Source organism: Carex rostrata, chromosome 34, assembly GCF_964058835.1.
Source record: "Carex rostrata chromosome 34, lpCarRost1.2, whole genome shotgun sequence".
NCBI lineage: Eukaryota > Viridiplantae > Streptophyta > Magnoliopsida > Poales > Cyperaceae > Carex > Carex rostrata.
Window position 1 is genome coordinate 2,882,501 of NC_135951.1, and position 23,825 is coordinate 2,906,325.

At 39.9% G+C, this 23,825-nt stretch overlaps 2 protein-coding genes across 9 annotated transcripts in view; both read left to right on the forward strand.

The window, feature by feature from the left end:
- LOC144548867 (uncharacterized) overlaps window positions 1–14,616 on the forward strand; it is a 21,556-nt gene extending 6,940 nt beyond the window's left edge. Inside the window, exons 2-6 of the mRNA XM_078297578.1 lie at window positions 9,227–9,358; window positions 12,752–12,810; window positions 13,309–13,577; window positions 13,741–13,843; window positions 14,335–14,616. Coding sequence (XP_078153704.1) covers window positions 9,227–9,358; window positions 12,752–12,810; window positions 13,309–13,577; window positions 13,741–13,843; window positions 14,335–14,616 — 845 coding nt within the window. The remainder of the gene's footprint in view (window positions 1–9,226; window positions 9,359–12,751; window positions 12,811–13,308; window positions 13,578–13,740; window positions 13,844–14,334) is intronic.
- Window positions 14,617–17,494: 2,878 nt separating this feature from the next.
- On the forward strand, window positions 17,495–22,994 carry LOC144549108 (putative disease resistance RPP8-like protein 2). Of its 8 annotated transcripts, none has more exons than XM_078297848.1 (4): window positions 17,495–17,630; window positions 17,751–18,176; window positions 18,537–18,757; window positions 21,549–22,994. In XM_078297848.1, exon 4 carries the CDS (start codon window positions 21,745–21,747, stop codon window positions 22,813–22,815), a length of 1,071 nt encoding a protein of 356 aa, XP_078153974.1. In that variant the 5' UTR covers window positions 17,495–17,630; window positions 17,751–18,176; window positions 18,537–18,757; window positions 21,549–21,744; the 3' UTR covers window positions 22,816–22,994. The 8 variants fall into 8 exon arrangements, with proteins under 8 accessions (XP_078153974.1, XP_078153978.1, XP_078153976.1 ...); XM_078297852.1 differs by lacking the exon at window positions 21,549–22,994 and adding an exon at window positions 20,751–21,184; XM_078297850.1 differs by having other exon boundaries at window positions 17,506–17,630; window positions 17,768–18,176.
- The last annotated feature ends 831 nt before the right edge of the window (window positions 22,995–23,825 follow it).

Here is a 23,825-nt window from a genome sequence, read left to right on the forward strand (position 1 = left end):
ACCCGCACACACACACAGACCCACACACACACGCACAATTGAATGTGCTTGGAGCACCCATTAGTGTCTCTAAAAGGCAAGATAGTACGGCATTTACAACCCTAATAGAACACTCCAATTCATGGTGTTTGGAGCACTCTAGAAGTGTCCCTGTATGGCATGATAATAGGGCATTCGCAACCATAATAAAACACTCCAATTGAATGTGTGTGTGCCCCACACACACACACGCAGACACACACGCACACTCGCACGCACACGCACACACACACACACACACACACAACCGCACACGCACACCCACAAACACGGACACACACGCACACACACCCACACACACCCACACACACACACGCACACCCACACACACACGTACACACACAGACTCACACACGCATACACCCGCACACAAACCCACTTACACACACGCACACAAGCACACACGCACACACGCACACACACACCCACACACACCCACACAAACGCAAACACACAGACACACACCCACACACACACGCACACGCACACACACCCGCACACGCAAACTCCCGCACACACACACACACACACACACACACACACACACACAATTGTATGTGTTTGGAGCACCCATTAGTGTCTCGAAAAGGCAAGAAAGTACGACATTTACAACCCTAGAACACTCCAATTGATGGTGTTTGGACAACTCTAGTAGTGTCCCTGTATGGCATGATAATAGGGCATTTACAACCCTAATACAACACTCCACTTGAAGTTGTTTGAACCATAGTAGTAGTGCCTCCAGATGGCAAGAAAATAGGGCATTTACAACTCTAATAAAACACACCAATTGTATGTGTTTGGAGCACTCTAGTAGTGTGTCTTTTTGGAAAGATAATAGGACATTTGAAAACCTAATATAGCACTCCAATTAAAGGTGTTTAGAGCACTCTAGTAGTGTCTCTATATGGCACGATAATAAGACATTTAGAACCCTAGTACTACACTCCAATTGAAGGAGTTTGGAGCACTCTAGAAGTGTCCCTATATGGCAAGATAATAGGGCATTCACAACCATAATAAAACACTGCAATTGAATGTGTGTGTGCCCCACACACACACGCAGACACACACTCACACGCACTAACACACACTAACACACCCATACACATGCAAACACACAAGCACACACACACGCGCACAACCGCACATGCACTCCCACAAACACGCACACAAGCACACACACGCACACACCCCCACACACACCCCCACACACACACGCACACCCACACACACAGGCACACACACGCACTCACACACGAACACACCCGCACACACACCTGCTTACACACACGCACACACGCACACAAGCACACACGCATACACACACCCACACAAACGCAAGCACACAGACACACACACACCCACATCCACGCACACACGCACACACCCACATACACACACACGCACACAGGCGCACACACGCACACACACGTACAGAAACACACACGCACACAAACGCACACCCACACACACACGCACACACACACGCAGACACACACCCACACGCACACGCACACACCGGACACACAAACGCAAACACACACCCACACGCGTGCACACACACGCGCACACACGCGCGAACACACACGCACACGCGCACACACACACCCGCACACACGAACACCCACACACAGACGCACACCCACACACACACGCACACATGCACAAACACATGCACCCACACACGCACACACCCGCACACACACACACACCCATACACACACGCACAATTGAATGTGCTTGGAGCACCCATTAGTGTCTCTAAAAGGCAAGATAGTACGGCATTTACAACCCTAATAGAACACTCCAATTCATGGTGTTTGGAGCACTCTAGAAGTGTCCCTGTATGGCATGATAATAGGGCATTCACAACCATAATAAAACACTCCAATTGAATGTGTGTGTGCCCCACACACACACACGCAGACACACACGCACACTCGCACGCACACACACACACACGACCGCACACACACACCAACAAACACGGACACACACGCACACACACGCACACACACCCACACACACACGCACACCCACACACACACGTACACACACAGACTCACACACGCATACACCCGCACACAAACCCACTTACACACACGCACACAAGCACACACGCACACACGCACACACACACCCACACACACCCACACAAACGCAAACACACAGACACACACCCACACACACACGCACACACACCCGCACACGCAAACACCCGCACACACACTCTCACACACACACACACACACACACACACAATTGTATGTGTTTGGAGCACCCATTAGTGTCTCTAAAAGGCAAGAAAGTACGACATTTACAACCCTAGAATACTCCAATTGATGGTGTTTGGACAACTCTAGTAGTGTCCCTGTATGGCATGATAATAGGGCATTTACAACCCTAATACAACACTCCACTTGAAGTTGTTTGAACCATAGTAGTAGTGCCTCCAGATGGCAAGAAAATAGGGCATTTACAACTCTAATAAAACACAACAATTGTATGTGTTTGGAGCACTCTAGTAGTGTGTCTTTTTGGAAAGATAATAGGACATTTGAAAACCTAATATAGCACTCCAATTAAAGGTGTTTAGAGCACTCTAGTAGTGTCTCTATATGGCACGATAATAAGACATTTAGAACCCTAGTACTACACTCCAATTGAAGGAGTTTGGAGCACTCTAGAAGTGTCCCTATATGGCAAGATAATAGGGCATTCACAACCATAATAAAACCCTGCAATTGAATGTGTGTGTGCCCCACACACACACACAGACACACACGCACACGCACTAACACACGCACTAACCACACTAACACACCCATACACATGCACACCCACACACACACGCACACATGCACAAACACACGCACCCACACACGCACACACCCGCACACACACACACCCACACACACACGCACAATTGAATGTGTTTCGAGCACCCATTAGTGTCTCTAAAAGGCAAGATAGTACGACATTTACAACCCTAATAGAACACTCCTATTGAAGGTGTTTGGAGCACTCTAGTAGTGTCTCTATATGGCATGATAATAAGGCATTTAGAACCCTAGTACTACCATCTTATTGAAGGAGTTTGGAGCACTCTAGAAGTGTCCCTATATGGCAAGATAATTGGGCATTCACAACCATAATAAAACACTGCAATTGAATGTGTGTGTGTCCCACACACACAGGCAGACACACACGCACACACACACACACACACACATGCACACGCACTAACACACACTAACACACACTAACACACCGCACACGCACACCCACAAAACACGCACACACGCACGCACAAGCACACACACCCACACACACCCACACACACACGCAGACACACACGCACACGCACTAACTCACGCACTAACACACGCACTAACACACGCACTAACACACACTAACACACCCATACACATGCAAACACACACGCACACACACACGCACACAAGATAATAGGGCAAGATAATAGGGCACTCTAGAATGTGTGTGTGCCCCACACACACACGCAGACACACACGCACACGCACTAACACACGCACTAACACACACTAACACACCCATACACATGCAAACACACACGCACACACACACGCACACAACCGCACACACCCACACACACACACGCACACCCACACACACACACGCAGACACACGCACTCACACACACACACACCCGCACACACACCCACTTACACACACGCACACACGCACACAAGCACACGAGCACACACGCACACACACGCACACACACACCCACACAAACGCAAACACACAGACACACCCACCCACACACACGCACACACCCTCGTACACACACACGCACACACACACATGCACACAAGCGCACACACACACACGCACACACACAAACGCACACGCACACACGCACACAAACGCACACCCACACACACCCACACACACACACAGACACACACGCACACGCACACACCCACGCACCCAGACACGCACACACCGGACACACACACACACACACACACGCACAGGCGCGCACACACACACCCACACACACACGCAAACACACACGCACATGCGCACACACACGCAAACCCACGCACACCCACGCACACACAAACCAACCCACACACACACACGCACACCCACACACACACGCACACCCACACACACACGCATACATGCACAAACACACGCACCCACACACGCACACACCAGCACACACACACACCCACACCCACACCCACACACACACGCACAATTGAATGTGTTTCGAGCACCCATTAGTGTCTCTAAAAGGCAAGATAGTACGACATTTACAACCCTAATAGAAAACTCCAATTGAAGGTGTTAGGAGCACTCTAGTAATGTTTCTATATGGCTTGATAATTTGGTATTTACAACCCTAATACACGCACTCTAATACACACACGCACACGAACGCACACACACGCACACACCGCATACAAACGCACCCGCACGCACACACACGCACACAAACGCACACACCCGCACACACACACACACTTACACACATGCACACCCGCACACACGCACACACGCACAAACACAACCACACACATGCAAACACACAGACACACACATGCAAACACACACGCACACACACGCACAAACACATGCACACCCGCACACACGCACACACACGCACACACACACACACACATGCAAACACACAGACACACACACCCACACACATGCAAACACACACGCACACACACGCACAAAAACACACGCACAAACGCACACGAATGCACACACACACACGCGCGCGCACACGAACGCACACACACACACACACACACACACACACACACACCCGCACACACGAACGCACACACGCACACACACGCATACAAACGCACCCGCACGCACACACACGCACACAAACGCAGACCCACACACACCCACACACACCCACACACACACGCAGACCCACACACACGCAGACACACACGCACACACATACCCACACACGCACGCAGACACACACGCGGACACACACGCACACACTGGACACACACACGCACACGCACACACACGAGCAGACACGCACACAAACGCACACGCACACACACACTTACACACATGCACACCCGCACACACGCACACATGCACAAACACACCCACACACATGCAAACACACACGTACACACACGCACAAACACATGCACACCCGCACACACGCACACACACGCACACACACACACACACACATGCAAACACACAGACACACACACCCAGACACATGCTAACACACACGCACACACACGCACAAACACACACGCACATGAATGCACACACACACACGCGCGCGCACACACACACACACGCGCGCACACGAACGCACACACGCACACACACGCATACAAACGCACCCGCACGCACACACACGCACACAAACGCAGACCCACACACACCCACACACACCCACACCCACACGCAGACCCACACACACGCAGACACACACGCACACACATACCCACACACGCACGCAGACACACACGCGGACACACACGCACACACTGGACACACACACACAAGCACACACACGAGCATACACGCACACAAACGCACACGCACCCAAATGCACACGCACACACACATACACGCACACACGCACACAAACGCACACCCACACACACCCACACACACACGCAGACAAAAACACGCACACACGGGACACACACACACGCAAACACACCCGCACACACGCACACGAATGCATACACACACACACGTACGCACACACACGCACACACACACACCCACACACACACGCACAATTGAATGTGTTTGGAGCACCCATTAGTGTCTCTAAAAGGCAAGATAGTACGGCATTTACAACCCTAATAGAACACTCCAATTGAAGATGTTTGGAGCACTCTAGTAGTGTGTCTATATGGCATGATAATTTGGCATTTACAACCCTAATACAACACTCCAATTGAAGGTGTTTGAAGCACTCTAGTATTGTCTCTATATGGCAAGATAACAGGGCATTTGCAACCCTAATAAAACACTCCAATTGAAGGTGTTTTGGAGCACCCTCATTGTGTCTCTATATGGCAAGATAATAAGACATTTACAACCCTAATACAACCCCCAAATTGAAGGTGTAAGGAGCACTATTAATATCATCAGATTGCAAGATAATAGGGCATTTAAAACCCTATTAAAACACTCCAATTGATGGTGTATGGAGAACTCTAGTAGTGTCCCTATATGGAATGATAATAGGGCAGTTACAACCCTAATACAACACTCCAGTTGAAGTTGTTTGAAGCACAGCAGTAGTGCCTCTAGATGGCAAGAAAATAGGGCATTTACAACTCTAATAAAACACACCAATTGTATGTGTTTGGAGCACTCTAGTAGTGTGTCTTTTTGGAAAGATAATATGACATTTGAAATCCTAATATAGCACTCCAATTAACGGTGTTTGGAGCACTCTAGTAGTGTCTCTATATGGCAAGATAATAAGGCACTTAGAACCCTAGTACTACAATCCAATTGAAGGAGTTTGGAGCACTCTAGAAGTATCCCAATCTGGCAAGATAATAGGGCATACACAACCATAATAAAACACTGCAATTGAATGTGTGTGTGCCCCACACACACACGCAGACACACACGCCCACACACACGCACACGCACTAACACACACTAACACACCCACACACACGCAAACACACACGCACACAACCGCACACACACACGCACACCCACAAACACGCCCACACGCACACACACGCACACACACCCACACACACACACGCACACCCACACACACACAAACACACGCACTGACACACGCACACACCCGCACACACAACCACTTACACACAAGCACACACGCACACACGCACACACACGCACACACACGCACACACACACCCACACAAACGCAAACACATAGACACACACACCCACACACACGGAAACACACACGCACCCACCCACGTTCAAACACACACGCAAACACACGCACACACGCACACAAACGCACACAAACGCACACAAACACACACGCACACAAACGCACACCCACACACCCACACACACACGCAGACACACACGCACCCACACACGCACACACACTCGCACACACCGGACACACACACGCAAAAACACACGCACACGCGCACACACACACACATGCAAACACCCACGCGCACACACACACACGCGCACACACACACACGCACACACGCACACACACACCCACCCAAACACACACGCGCACACCCACACACACACGCACACATGCACAAACACACGCACCCACACACGCACACACACACACCCACGCACACACGCACAATTGAATGTGTTTGGAGCACCCATTAGTGTCTCTAAAAGGCAAGATAGTACGGTATTTACAACCCTAATAGAACACTCCAATTGAAGGTGTTTGGAGCACTCTAGTAGTGTTTCTATATGGCATGATAATTTGGTATTTACAACCCTAATACAACACTCCAATTGAAGGTGTTTGAAGCACTATAGTATTGTCTCTATATGGCAAGATTACAGGGCATTTGCAACCCTAATAAAACACTCCAATTGAAGGTGTTTTGGAGCACCCTCATAGTGTTTCTATATGGCAAGATAATAAGACATTTACAACCCTAATACAACACCCGAATTAAAGGTGTAAGGAGCACTCTATTAATATCTTCAGATTGCAAGATAATAGGGCATTAAAAACCCTAATAAAACACTCCAATTGATAGTGTTTGGAGAACTCTATTAGTGTCCCTATATGACATGATAATAGGACATTTACAACCCTAATACAAGACTCCAATTGAAGTTGTTTGAAGCACAGTAGTAGTGCCTCCAGATGGCAAGAAAATAGGGCATTTACAACTCTAATAAAACACACCAATTTTATGTGTTTGGAGCACTCTAGTAGTGTGTCTTTTTGGAAAGATAATGGGACATTTGAAATCATAATATAGCACTCCAATTAAAGGTGCTTGGAGCACTCTAGAAGTGTCCCTATATGGCAAGATAATAGGGCATTCACAACCCTAATAAAACACTCCAATTGAATGAGTGTGTGTCCCACACACACATGCAGACACACACGCAGACACACACGCAAACGCACTAACACACACTAACACACCTACACACACGCACAAACCCGCACATGCACACACACGCACACCCACAAACACGCACACATGCACACACACGCACACCCACACACACACGCACACCCACACACACGCACACACACACGCACTCAGAGACGCACACACTCGCACGCACACACACACTTACACACACGCACACACGCACACACGCACACACGCACAAACGCACACACGCACACACACGCACACACACACCCACACACACGCAAACACACAGACACACAGACACACACACCCACACACATGAAAACACACACGCACACACACATGGACGCACACACGCACACACACGCACACATGCACACAAATGAACACACACACACACACGGACACACGCACACAAACGGACACGCACACACACCCACAGACACACGCAGACACAAACACGCACACACCGGACACACAGACACAGGCAAACACACACGCACACGCGCGCACACACACACACACACGCGCCCGCACACACACGCACACACACGCACACAAACGCACACACACACATACACGCACACATGCACACAAACGCACACGCGCACACACACACACACAGGCACACACGCAAACAAACGCACACACACACACCTATGCACACACGCAGAGGCAAACACGCACACACCGGTGACACACGCACACACAAGCTCACGCACAAATGCACACACGCACACAAACGCACACGCACGCACACACTCGCACACACGCACACAAACGCACACCCACACACACCCACACCCACACACGCACACACACACGCACACACACACCCACACACGCACGCAGACACACACTCACACACATACGCACACACGCACACACTGGACACACACACACGCACACACACACGCACATGCTATCACTCTGCCTCCTTTAGAAAAAAACAGCTTTCTTGATAGTGTTTAGTGCCACATGTTGGACTGTTTGGAAACATAGAAATGAGGTTTGTTTTAATAATCTTCAACCTAAAACAGCTAGATCATTGATATATCTAATAATCTCTTTGGTACTGTATTGGACAGGAAACAAAAAGACCAAGGCAAAAATACGACAGGAGGCAAAAACATGGATACCTGATGAGGAGATCATGGATTGCATCCCTCTGAGGGTGATTTTCCCAGGAGAAGAAGAAGCCATTTCCCTTCAGCTAGACAGTGAAGACTCTGCTCAAGGGAGCTTCACCACCAGCTAGAACAATCTGTTTATAGATAACTATAGTACTAGAGTGACAAGCAGGAACTTTTAAATTGTAAGATAAACCTGCATAAGTGTTTGTTTAGAGGGTATTATGCTGACCAAGTCAGAGGTCCATTTTGATTTAGTAAGACAGAGGCGTATTGATGTCCTCTGGGGCTCATCCCTGATGTAGTAACTGAACACTTAGTTTCATTTTTATTAATGAAACTGGACCGTAGGTCTTTTTAACCAAAAATGTATGACTTGAAAAATAGCAACCTAGCTATTGCTCCAAATCATTGTTATAAGAAATAAACTCATTTGTGAGTTTATTATATTAAAATATAATGAAAAATAAGGAAAGCATGTAACTAATTTCTGAGTTTTTGTGTGTGTGTGTGTGATGGAGGGTCCAACTGTATTTGGTCCAATATATGTGTAATAAGTATTAAGCAGTGAGCAATACTTTCCTTTTCACAAAAATAAAAGAAAGAAACATTTTATTGACGCACACCAGTCATTTGAATTTGACATTTTTTAAATAGGTACAAAATCAGAATATCATAGACCATACAAAAACATTGTTTTTCTACTTATCTAAAATGGTAGTAAAAAATTTGAAAAAAATAAAAATATTTTTTAAATAGGTATCCAAGTACATTTTAATACGGAGATAATGTTGAAGAGTTAAGATCGACTAATTGAACTTCAAAAATAGATATAAAAATGTGTGAACATGATTGGGCACGAAAACAATTGATCATTTTAACCCTTTGTCCTTACAAAAATAGTCTTCACTAATTAAATTGGTAGAGAAAAAATCTGTCAAAGGCAACAGGAGACCCAGAAAAGATAATAATGGGTACTCGCTAGCTAGTTCATGTCTGTAGCGTTCGTGGAACGAATCAAATGAGTATATACCTGTAGCGTTCTTACTAACGAATAAAATGGGGTTCACAAATCAAGCACACAAAAAATGAACACGAGAGATCGAGACAGGCACTATATATATATGTATATGCGCTTCAATTTGACCCTCTAACCACCCAATTTTGCGAGTGATATTCGATACTGTGAACTGCCACTTAATTAGTGCTCGTAAGGACCTGCTGGCATATGGTTTTTGTCCGCCTAGTACCAAATCATATATTCTCATTACTTTATGGAGAATCATTTTAGTTTTATAAGGTGCGCACACTATATTTAATTTCTAGAATTGATGTATGGACAATGACTGTAGGGGTGAAAACGGAGCGGATAATGCGGATCCCATATATTTGTATCCGTTTTTTATTGAGCGGATATGAATACGAATACGGATAGTAAATAAATATCAAAATTGAAAATCAAATTCTCTATAAACGGATACGGAGCGGATAAAAAACAAATTTAAAATTTGACATATAATGTTATTCCCACAGCCTAACCCTATAAATTTCTATTAACAATTTAAAATTTGAACTTTCAACGGAATTTGAATCATTTTTAAAGAAAGACATTCAAGTACATCCAAGATCAAATGTAGGAAAATCAACAATTCTCCTTCTTGTGATTTTTAATGTGAATGTATTACTATTGAGATAAAACAACATTAGTATATAAAACGTGACCATATGCTGTATATTATATATGTTTACTTAAAATTTTCTCTAAATCCGTGATAAAAGCAAGAAAACAGTAAAATGTGACCATATTGTACATGGTTTAACTATATACAATCGTATATAAATGTGCTCCGATATTCATATATAGTTATAAACATTAAAACTGTGTACAATTTGATCATATTGTACACAGTTTTTTATTCAAAACCATGTATGAATACTGGAGGGCATTTTTAGAAGTTTGGAGTGCATTTCCGTACTGGCGCTCCATTAATTCTACATGGTTAAACTGTATAATCCGTGTGTGATGAAAAATATACAATTTTTTCCACGTCATTGATATGTGCCTTTCTGTTATAATGCATCTCTCTCCCTCACTATTCTTTATTAGTTATTTATGAAGCATCTCTTCCCTATAAGCTGTACATAGCTGTTCTTTGTCAAGTAAATCTAAATTGACGAGGCTAGGGTGAGGGATAAGGCAAGAGAGGCAATATCTTCACCGAATAGACAATTTTCGACGGCAAAACTTCAAACGGCTATAAAAACAGTGGCCGAGTGTCCGATTTCAGCGTACAATAACTTTTTGGAAATCTCGCGAGGAGATGTACAACTTTTATCGCAATCATTCAGCCCCGAAAAACAAAGGCAAGAGGCTCAAAATTTGAGTTGAAGTTTTAGATTAAGTTTTTTCATTCTAATATTCGATTTTTTTTTCCTTTACCATACTTTTTGTTCAACATTATTCGTATAAATGTATGAACTCTCAGATCTAGGGTTTTTTTTGTTATATTTTGATGTTTTTGTTCATGTAATATGTGTTGTATTTATCTAACATTTATAGATTTTTGAAATTTAGTTTAGTGTTTTTGGTATTTAGATCTAAGGGTTATTTGAATTCAGATATAGAACTTGATTTGAATTCAGATTTGGCGTTTTATTTGATATTTTTCTAATATTTTTAATCCTACATAGTTTTGATTAAAAAAACGTGTAGAATTATGTTTTTTATACACGGTTTTACTTTAAAAACCATGTATGATGTGCTTTGGAGAAAAAATTGAATTGTACATGGTTTTGTTAATCAAAAACCGTGTAGGATTATTATTTTTGTACAAAGTTCGAAAACTGTGTAAAATTTAGTGACCTATATATTATACACGACTCCCGTTGACACGGTTAAAAATATGGGGACAGTTAAAAATATTCGGAAAGTTTGAAATTAATATTGGGGACAGTTAAAAATATTGCGAAAGTTTGAAATTAATATTGGGGACAGTTAAAAATATGTCAAAGGCAACAGGGGACCCAGAAAACAAAATTGTGGGCACTCCCTAGCTAGTTCATGTCTGTAGCGTTCGTAGAACGAATCAAATAAGCAGATAAAAATGAATACGAGAGATCAAGACAAGCACTATATATATATATATATATATATATATATATATATGCGCTTCAATTTTACCCTCTAACCACCCAATTTTGCGAGTGCTTCTCTTTGCCACTTAATTAGTGCTTCTAAAGACCTGCTGGCCTATGGTTTTTGTGCGCGTAGTACCGAATCATACATTCTCATTACTTTATCGAAAATCATTTTAGCTCTATAAGGTGGGCACACTAGATTTAATTTCTAGAATTGATGTATGGACAATGACCAATTCAAAATATATAATGTTATTCCCACATCCTAAACCTATAAATTTCTATTAACACTTTAAAATTTGAAGTTTTAACGAAAATTTGAATCATTTTGTTTTATTTTTATAGAAATACATTCAAGTACATCCAAGATCAAATATAGAAAAATCAACAATTCTCCTTCTCAGGTACCTGACTCAGTACAATACTCCCAGCAGACCAAGAGAAATTTGGTGTCTATTGTAAATGTAGAGAGTTTGTTTTGAGGTTCGTATCAAGTTAAAACTGATGATATAGATCTCATTGTACTCAGTCAGGTATTGCACAGGATCTGAATTCTATTGTAGTAAACATCACCCAAAATTAAAACTTAAGATGTTCACAATTCATGAAGGGACTAGCCAGCCCAATATAAAGAGCTAGTTCAATCCATCAGTAGGAAGACACAAATTAAATAGCACAATGCATATATCTCTTGTATTGCTCATAATCTCACTTGCTACCCCAACCATCTGTATCCTTGAAGATATTCAGTCGGAATTAACACATGTCGATTACGGCCACCAACTCACCGGACTCAAGCTCGCCAAGCTGCCGCAAGCCGGAGCCAAGCAACACAAACCCACTTTCCAAAGCCAACATTCCATTTCATCCAACTGGAGGTAATGAGTACGCACTAGAGCTAGCTAGCAATCGGCACCCCTCCTCGTCCTTATGCTTTGTTGTTAGATACCGGCAGTGGACTTATTTGGACCCAATGCAAACCATGCTCAAGATGTGCCCCCCAGTCATCCCCGATCTTCGACCCATTCAAGTCGTCCACCTTCTCACGGCTGCCGTGCTCTAACAAGCTGTGTCAAGACCTTGACTCAAATTCCACCAAACACCATTGTATGTACTCGTATCTCGTATGCTTATGGCGATCAATCATGTACGTCTGGAAGCTTTTCAAGTGAGACCTTCACATTCGGATGTGGAAATGGAAACGGTGGGAAACTAATCAACTGCTCTCGTATCGCTGGCTTTTCTAAGGCAGCAACCTCTCTGGTGTCTCAGCTCAGTATATCAGGTTTCTCACACTGTATGACAGATGATATCAATAAGAGATCCTTTCTCAGGTTTGGTACCCAAGCGGAGATCTACAGAGACATCAAGGCAATTGGAACAGTACCGAGGGCCCAAGGCCCAAATAGTTCTTTGTGGATTGTTCAAGAAACATCGGTAAAAGATTAATGTATCCGGTATTATCTAGAGGTCAAAACACTTTGCTTATGTCGGTAGAAATAAATGAATTTTGTAGAAGATTCTTCTACCGACATATACTACTATAAATAGAGCTAATCATATATGAGTGAATCATAGAATCAGAGAAATATATAGTGAGGCGTGAGTAATAGTGGGATAATATATCATAGCCTTGTAATCTTGTATACTCCATTAAATAAAAGAAATCAAGTTATATAAACTCCTCTCTTCTATATCCAATACCACAATCCAAATTATAATTTCCAACAAAGGCGCCAGTACAAACCAGTAAATTTGTTGATGCCCCTCCTGGGCTTGAAACCCTGTACGTTATTGCCATGACTGGCATAACAGTTGGCACCAAACGACCAAGTATACCTAAATCGGTGTTTAAAGATGGGACGTTGGTGGATTCGGGCACATCTTTTTCTCAACTACCGGAGGTTGTTTATAATAAACTGAAATAGGCCCTTTTGTCAAATATGAAATTGCCTCTGTCTAATATAAGTAATTTGCCACTTGATTGTTTTTCATCACCATCGATCTTGCCATCTCAGGTGAAAGCGCCGAAAGTAATTCTTCACTTTGAAGGCATAGATATGAACCTGGCACACATGAACTATCTTCTTGATTATGATGAGCAAGGTCTATTGTGCTTGGCTATGAGGGCGGCTACCAATTTATTTGGGGTCCTTAGGCAACAAGACTTGAAAAATAGCAAGCTAGCGAAATATTTTCCATTTCTATGATGAACAACCAACTGTATTTCTCACTATTTATTAAGCAATGAGAAATATTTTCCGTTTCACAAAATAAGAAGAAGAGAGATACACTTTATTGATGCACACCGGTCATTTCAATTTGACATATTCTGATAGCACGCAATCACTATTCGCACTCTAATGGTACTAACTAATGTGCACTACCGACATTAAAATTCTTACAATCATCATGCTTCATCAGAAATCAACACATGAACACAAAATAATTCTTCAATTTGCCTCTGAGTACCTTCCGGTGGGACAGAAAAATAATTCTTCAATTTTATTTTAATGTGAAGAACCCCTTGTTGTCAATTTAGAAGGATAGGGTCTATTCGAAATCTGCACATTGTCAATAAAAGGCACAGGGTGAATGGCATATTTTTTCTCTCTCACAAAGTGCAGTTTATGTTTCCTTTCATTTCTCTGTTTCCTCCCAGTCCCAGCTTAAATTGAAAATAAAAGATTTATTGTTTATCATAGTTTGGTCGAGAAGGGAGTTGGGGGATAGTTATTTTATTCATGGGTTGACTCATGAATAGAGAAAGAAATTAGTTACGCTGTTATTATTTCCGTCACGTCACGTTACATCACTGCACTTCACGTCACGTATGTCGATCAAGTGTCACGTGATGTGACTATTCTCATGACATAACTGTTTTCTACCATTTTAATTACATCACGTCACGTCATGCAAACTGATCCAATCATATCAAGTGACACATTAATTGACCAATTTTTTCAACATAATTTCTTAATTATAATATATTTTGTAATAGTTTCTTATATTTTAGTATATTTTGTTGAATTACATGGAAAAATAAATTATCTTGATGAACAATAGCCAATAGGTTAAATTTACACTTTGTAAATGGTATACTGTTGGATTGTAATCTCATATCTTCTCTAGTTGCGTCTTTGAGTCGTTAAACTTTATTGATTTCTACGAGGTTTGAACAATGTAGTTGTTACTGATTCTCTAACTTTTTATAGCTTTCCATGTAGGGAATCTCTTAACTGTAGTTATAACGATCGACTTGCTACATGGATAGATGCATTAGCTATCTAGAAGTGATGCCTTTTTAGTTAGATTTGGATGGGTTTCCTGTGCCTCACTATGGTGTAGCAATCCATGTGTAAGGTAATTAGTAAAGGAGGTCAAGGCTTGCTATAGGAATGACTATACTTGTTTTTCTACAACTTGCTTCTCAGATTGAATTTGTTGAAGTGGTTTAGAGGTGTTCAAACGGTCGGTTCGGCTGAAACAAAAGTAAAACGATTAAATCAAATTGATTAAAAACCGAACCAAACTGATTAAATCTATCAACTGATTAAGAATCAAACCGAACAAATTGAAGTAAATATATAGATACCATTATTAATGAAAATAATACATTGATATACACAACAATTGAAGTTCGGTTTTATATCTATGTTTTTCCCCAAGAAAATTATAAAAATACACTTAACATTCAAAATAATTATAAAATTATACCTCATTGAAAATTTTTGATCCACTCTACAAATTATCCTCACTTGGCTCCACTCAGAAGTTCGGAAGCTGGTCTTTATTTCTAAATGAACAAAGAACATAATACTACAAGCTCTATACCGCTCCACTCAGATTTATTAAGCTGCCAACACTCATTTAAAAAAAAAAAAAAAAATACTATTATTTTTAAGTTAAAGGCTTTGTACTATAAAAACCAATATAAATAATAAGAAGGTGATCACTATTCATGGAAGAGAATGAAGAAATGAGCTACATAATGTATGTCTAAGCAATCACATACCACAATAAAAAGTTGATACAAATTTGATAGGATCTGATCTCTACCTGCTTTATTCCAGTGACCCACCAAAATCCTTCTCCCAAAAAGCTAATTTTACAATTGATTCTATCTTCATTTCCTTTCTTTGTGAAACGAAGAAAATATTGCGCTTTTACTCCCGAGTCGTTCCCTTCAAAATCAAAGTGGAATCCACTCACCCAACATTGTGCACATCAACCAGCGGCCAGTTGAGGCATCTATATTCCTCTTTTCCTTTTATCATGCCTTTTATCATACTTTGTGTAGCTTGATAGATTCATGCAATACTATAAATATATACTAAGCATTTAACATCATCATTTTTAAATTATAATAAATTAAAGTGTGCAATGTCTAATTTCTAAACATGACAATCAAATATTTTTGTTTATTTTATGTTAGATTAGGTTAGGTTTCTTACTATCTCTAACAGTATTTAGGCAAGAATAAAGCTTGTGGTCTGACTGTCAGTAGAAATTATGATTATAAATTTATTAGCTTTGATTACACCTATCAGACATGATAATTTTTTTTCACATGATGTGAAACAAGACAAGTTACACGCCACGTTTTCTCACTGTGGCCACACATGATGAGACGGCAATTTTAGACAATTTTTTTTATGATTTTAAGTTAGTTCATTGAATAAAGATTATGTCAAAAACTATAAAAAAATTTGTAAATAAAGAAATATTCTCGGAAAACTTATTTATATTAAAACAATTTAATTTATTGTTTGGATATCGAATTGTTGATTGGGAATAATTTTGTTTTTGTTTTTAAATGTTAGAAAAATTGATAATTTATTCTCCGAATAACCTGCTTTCTTTCGGTGCCCTACCAAAATCCTTATCTTCCAAAAAGCTGATTTTACATTATATTCCTTCTTTATTTCCTCCGAGTTATCAAGGCACTGGAGAAACCAATCACCTCAGCTTTTAAGATGGAAACTGGACTTGTCCTTTTCTTTATGAAATGGAGAAAATATTCCGTATTATTGCCCTAGTCGTCCACTTCAAAGTGGACTTGTCTCTTCAATAATTGCATCCACTTTGTTCCTACCAACATAGCAGAGATTTAGCTCTCCTACTATTTCACTCTTAGTCTCACCTCTCCTATTCCTCTCCTACTTCTCTCCACCGGGCTCAAGGCTGTGCAACTCAACTCCAATTTCTTTAATATTTTCTTGAGGTTCTTTCCTTTTCTTGCTTCTGTGATTATGTGGTGAACACCATCTTGTTGCTTGTAATTTTGTTTATGCATGTCAGAGTATTATGTGCTATTTTGGTTATGGTTTCTAACTAGTTTCAGCTCCACCTAGAATACAGAAGAGAGATGGCTGAGAGCATTGTAAAGCTTATTCTAAGCAAGCTCACTGATCTTGGAGTTAAAGAGGTTTTACTCATGTACAACGTCGATGAGCAAGTAGAGACGGTGACCCGTCAACTTGGCTGGATTCAGGTTTTTCTGAAAGATGCTGACAAGAAAAAAATAACAGATGAGAAACAAAAGTATTGGGTGAAGGAGGTGAGAGATGTTGCCTATTTAATAGAAGATGCCATTGACACATTAATTTCTCTTGGAGATCCCTCCAAACCCGCAAAAACCCACTGGCACGATGGAGGCCATGAAAAGGATGATGAAGATAACAAAAAAACTACCGGCTGTACGTAAACTTGTCCATGAGATAGAACAGATCCAGACAAGGATGAATGAGATCGAGACGAGTAGAGTCAGGTATATGTGTTGGTTTACTCATGACCTATGTTAATTTAATTTTGTTTTGTGTATTTAGTGGAAGAGAGAATGATGAAGGAAAGGAAGGTAGCTCAAATTTTTATACTATATTGATCTTTCCCAATTCTCTCACATATTACAAATGACATTTTTTTCTACTTAGGACATATGGTAATATTTACAAATTTAAAAGCATAAATGTCATTAAACATTAAACATGATACAAATATCAAGTGCATAAAAATGCACGTTCCAATATGAGTTTAGAAAATTTTCAAAAGCATTCTCCCAATTATTTGACTAATTATTTACCAATTTATTAAGTTTATTATTTCTAACTACAATATTAATTTCAACAAGGTATAGAATTAATAGTCTGGGTGAAGGCAATGGAGAGATCAAACTGCCCATTAGACCACTCGTGCTACCGGACAAGGATCCCGATATTGTCGGGTTCAAGAAGGATCAAGATCATGTTGTCAAACTGCTATTGGATGAGACCACTAAGAGACGTTCGGTCGTTTCCATTTGGGGAGCTGGGGGACTCGCAAAACGACTCTCGCACAAAAAGTATACAATTGGTATGTGCTATATATATTTGTTTTTTTAGAAAAACTTTTAGTTTAGAATTTACTTGTTTGATTCAAATGTTGTTTACATTCTTTATTTTGCAAAAATAGAACAGGTTGAATTTTATATATTTTTAGTCAACAAGTGTTTCTAATTTTGTTTTAACTTGACCACTGTTGATTTCAATTTCAAGCTTTGAAGAAATTATGAAATATGTTTGATTAATTTACAGAAATTTTAAATCGATTTACTAAATTATCAAACCCAGTCATCTATGATTTACAAGATAACTGGCTCATATAATTTGTTTTGTAGGTAAATAGATAAAAACTTAAATTTTACTAAATCAAGTCCATAGAACTTTTAATTCTTTATAAATCAATTCCATATAATTATAAGAAAAGTATTTATTAAGACATTTCATTGCAAGACTGAACAAATGGGTCAAACTCAAATTTTCATATCCTCTGAGGCAACAAAATATTTTTGTTTAGATCCACACCGTTTGATCAGATATGAGGTTAAATGCATGGGTTCCCTTTAATATATTCGTGTGGATTTTGATTGAACGGTCTGGATGTAAAGAAAAATATTATGTTACTTCAGGTGATATGAATTCGTTGAAATCTATAGCATTTGACTCTGTGAAGAGTGAAGTGCTATACCCTCGCGGATACTGTTTCAATCTTGTCGATCCGAGAATCCTTTGAGATATCTCAAATTTTGAGTTGATATATGAAAAATTGGGACCGTTCAAATCCTCTGTAAATATCTTAAAGCACAATAAATTGTCCAATTTTATCAAACTCTTTAATGTCTATATGTTTTATAACATACAACTAAATGTTATTATTACGTACCTTTTTTTTAAATTCTTAACAGAGGCAGCTAAGTTGCAATTATTACGTATCTTAATTACTCGTCGTAAATTCATATTAGCTAGTTATTTAAGAAACCAATAATATTAAAGTGTTTCAAAATATATTTAGATAATGATGGTCTCACTGATATAACAACCATTAAATATTAAATAAAAAACGCACTATATATGTCAGAAGCTAGCAATCATGATAGAACATCTTGAACAAAACATGTCAGATCGAATCTTATCTGTCCAAAAACAAAAGATCAAAATATTCATGATCCAATATGAAACCAACCCGATCTGAAATTTTGACATACATATCTAAACATAATCGATCATTATTTACGCATTTATTATTCTGGTTGTAACATTTTCATTGAAGGCATTGAGGGAAGCCATTATTAACCCAACCCAACCCAACCCAACAGGTCATTGAGGGTAGGCCGTATTAGCTACTTGTGTTCTTTTTATATTGCATGGGTTATTAATATTGTGCAAATCTATTTGTATTGCGCCAACAACATTTTCAATACCATGCAAAAAAAGGATGAAAGATACAAGAAAAGGAAAAATAGAAAACCATGGCCCTTTAGATTGTTAAAGAAAATCACATTTTTATATTTTCGCATAATTTTTTCTTAAATGAGTCTATCAGCTTTATATTTTTGTTATACTAAAATCTAATAAATGTTTTATTTTTTACAGCAATGATGTCAAGAGACAATTTGAACGTCGTATATGGGTAGCTATTTCTCAAAAGTTCGAAATAATTGACATTTTGAGAAAAATAGCGGAACAAGTACTCGATCCTCCTATCGATCAAAGCATGCAACTAAATGGTTTTCTTACCAAAATTCACGAGTCTCTTAAAGACAAAAAGTACCTCATAGTCCTTGATGATGTTTGGACAAACAATCTATGGACTCAAATTGGAGATGTACTTCCAAACAAAAATAATGGAAGTAGAGTACTAATAACCACTAGGATCTTTGATGTTGCTAAGGATGCAGATCCTATGTGTGAGCCATACAAACTTGGGTACTTAACAAAGGAGTTAAGCTTACAGCTTTTCTTGAAAAAGGCTTTTCCAAATCAGGATTTAAATAAAAATGATTTCGAATATCTTTCTGATATCATAGATCAATTTGTCAATAAATGTGGTGCGTTGCCTCTCGCATTGGTGGTTTTAGGAGGCCTATTATCAAAGAAGCCATGCAGTTATGCCGCTTGGAATAAGGTGTTACAAACAATGAGTTGGCATGCTGACGACAGAAAGAAATGTAGCGAGATTATAGGCACAAGTTATGAAGACCTATCATTTGTTCTTAAATCATGTTTTATGTACTTTGCTGCATTTCCGGAAGACCATATTATATCTGCCAAAGATTTAGTTCAAATGTGGGTTGCAGAGGGTTTTATACCACAAGAAGATAATAGAACACTGGAAGAAACTGCGGAGAATTACTTGGAGGATCTTGTATATAACTTCTTCATTTTGCTTTACACATTTTAGTGTAACGTGCTAATATCATTGTACAAGTGTTGGTTCCAATTTAATTAATTATTCCTAAAAGCCTTTAGGCTATATTAAACGAGTTGGATACAACAGGATTCCAATATAATTGGCACTATCGGAGAAATGAAAAGGAAAAAGAAAAACAAAATTAACAAATAACGCACAACGCAATCAGCACGTACATTAAGTGATGTACAAAGTTTTCAATTGAATTGTTTTGAAGCTAAATATTTTTCTTTATGAAATATTTATTCTCCTGAAAATTGATGAGTGTTAATATTATAATACATAATCATTACTTTCTGGAACTACTTACGTTAGAAAAATGGGCGCCCCATTAATAATTTAATAATGACATTTAAGAGTACTCGAAATCGGATATTCGTGTATGACTAAAACAAATTTTCTCATTCTATAACAGGAGCCTGGTTCAAGTAAGATCTAGATCTTTTGATGGCTCTATCAGAGATTGTTTCATTCATGATCTCCTACGGGATCTTGCCATCCAAAAAGCTAAGGAGGACAACTTTTTTGTGGTGTATTCACATCCGAATGATCAACAAAGCTTGAGTACAGCGCGTCGTGTGGCTGTTCACCATCCAGATTGTGATAAACTCATGATGAGCCAAACCCTCCGCAGTCTGTTGTGTTTCCATCAAAAAGTCATGCCGAATTGTTCTAAGCAAAAGCTACTCAAAGTGGTAAGAACTGATTGGTATATGGATAGCATAAATGTGAGAATGTTTGAGGGATTAACTCAGTTAAGATATCTAAATCTTAATAGTAGTCCAAGTGACAAGGGTGGACAAGGTGACGAGTATGAGCAAAGATACTTCGAGAAAGTGATAGGCACCATGAAGTGTATGCAGACCCTTCGTCTCAATCTAGACTGTTTATATTTTCCTGATTGTGCATGGCAAATTAATACACTGAGGCATGCATGGACTAGCTCAAATATTCCAAATCTGCCAACATCAACAAAACTATCAAATTTGCAAACACTTGGAGTGGTTAGTCCGAATGAATCATGGGAAACTGATCAATTACCTAATCTACCCAATTTATGTACATTATATTTATTGAACCGATCATGTTCATGGATGGTAGTTGCCGCTTTCCTAGGCACGTTAAACAACCTGATCACTCTCTCCCTAGATGGTTATTTTCCTGGAGACATATTTGATATGAGGGACTTCCCATTTTATCAGAATCTACAATATCTACAAATAGAATTATGCGGTGAGAACAGTGGGGAGACCCCTAATGAAATGGTCATTGATGTTATCATGTTACCTCCTCACCTCATTTATCTTGGGATTTTTAGTTGCCGTTTCCAGCAAGATGTAATTTCGGTATTGGAGAATCTATACTGCCTCAAGCATCTCGAACTACAAAATGTCCAAACTAATCGAAAAATGAAAAGTTCAGCTAAAGGCTTCAAGCAATTAGAGAAATTGTGGCTTTACTATGTTACCGTGCTAGAGGATTGGGAGATAGAGGAGGGGGCTATGCCCATTCTTAGAGAAATCCGCATTAGTAATTGTCAGGAATTGTGTGTTCCTCAGGGGCTACGACACCTAACCAACCTTCAAGAATTGTCTTGGGTGAATAATGGCCATGAGGGTAAGGAAGATGAGGTCCGCAACTTATGCAAACATGTGCCTTCACTTAAATTTAGTTATGAATAGAGCCATGGACTCCGGTCAATGCATATTTTACTCCTTCAAGGCTACAGTTTTCATATTTGGCATTGTTTTCGCTTAATTAAATTTCTTGTGTGAATGTGTGCTTTGCATTTTCAATTTAATTACTAATGTTTTTATTTTCTTTTCTCTGAGATAAATTAAGAACATAGTTAAAGATTGTATGTTTGTGTTTTCCCACACACACACACACACACACACACACATATATATATATCTTCTTAAATAGGTTGCACATGGGGCAAATATAAAAATCATGCTGGGAGTATTGTACTAAATTATGAAGTATATATACGACTGACAAAAAAAATAGTTAATATACAAAGGACGATGACAATCGTATCAGCATCTGGACCATATGATCTTACAAAAATATTATAATTGTATAATAGAGAACACAAACACAATTACTCTCATGAAGCTCCCTTCCCTCCCTTTGTTTTATTAATTCAGAGTAGAATTGCAGAGTATTTTTGTCTGTCTCATTTTCTGAACAACCACCACTCGTATATAAATTTGATTGCTAATCTATCTTGCCTTAAATGCATAATTTCTAACATATACATATTTCCTTAATAACATATTTTCTTAATCTAGGATTGTCTAAATATTACATTGAATGTAAACAAATCTTTTGCTATCTTCTATCTCGTTCGCCAATCTTATTCTAATTTTTTGTGACTCACGTAAATGTGTCATGGTATATATTCCGACATGATTAGAATCCGGGCAAATCCGGCTTGAGATGGAATGCACGGGTCCCTTTAATAACAGTGCAAAAACAGATCTAACGGTCAGGATCTCAAATCATATTTTGAGTTACTTTAGCTGATCATATGAATTGGGCAGGACTTGGGGTACACTTGGACTATCTATAATTTGCATTAGTTTCTTCATGAAATAAGTAAGATTCAGTTTATCTGACACGCGGTTCCTCAAGGAGTGCATGGCATAAGGAATTAGGAAAAAATGGCAAAAAAAAAAAAAAAAACAGA

Coding starts and splice junctions, on each gene's coding strand:
- LOC144549108 (XM_078297848.1), top strand. CDS start 21,745: ATGATGAGCCAAACCCTCCGCAGTCTGTTGTGTTTCCATCAAAAAGTC.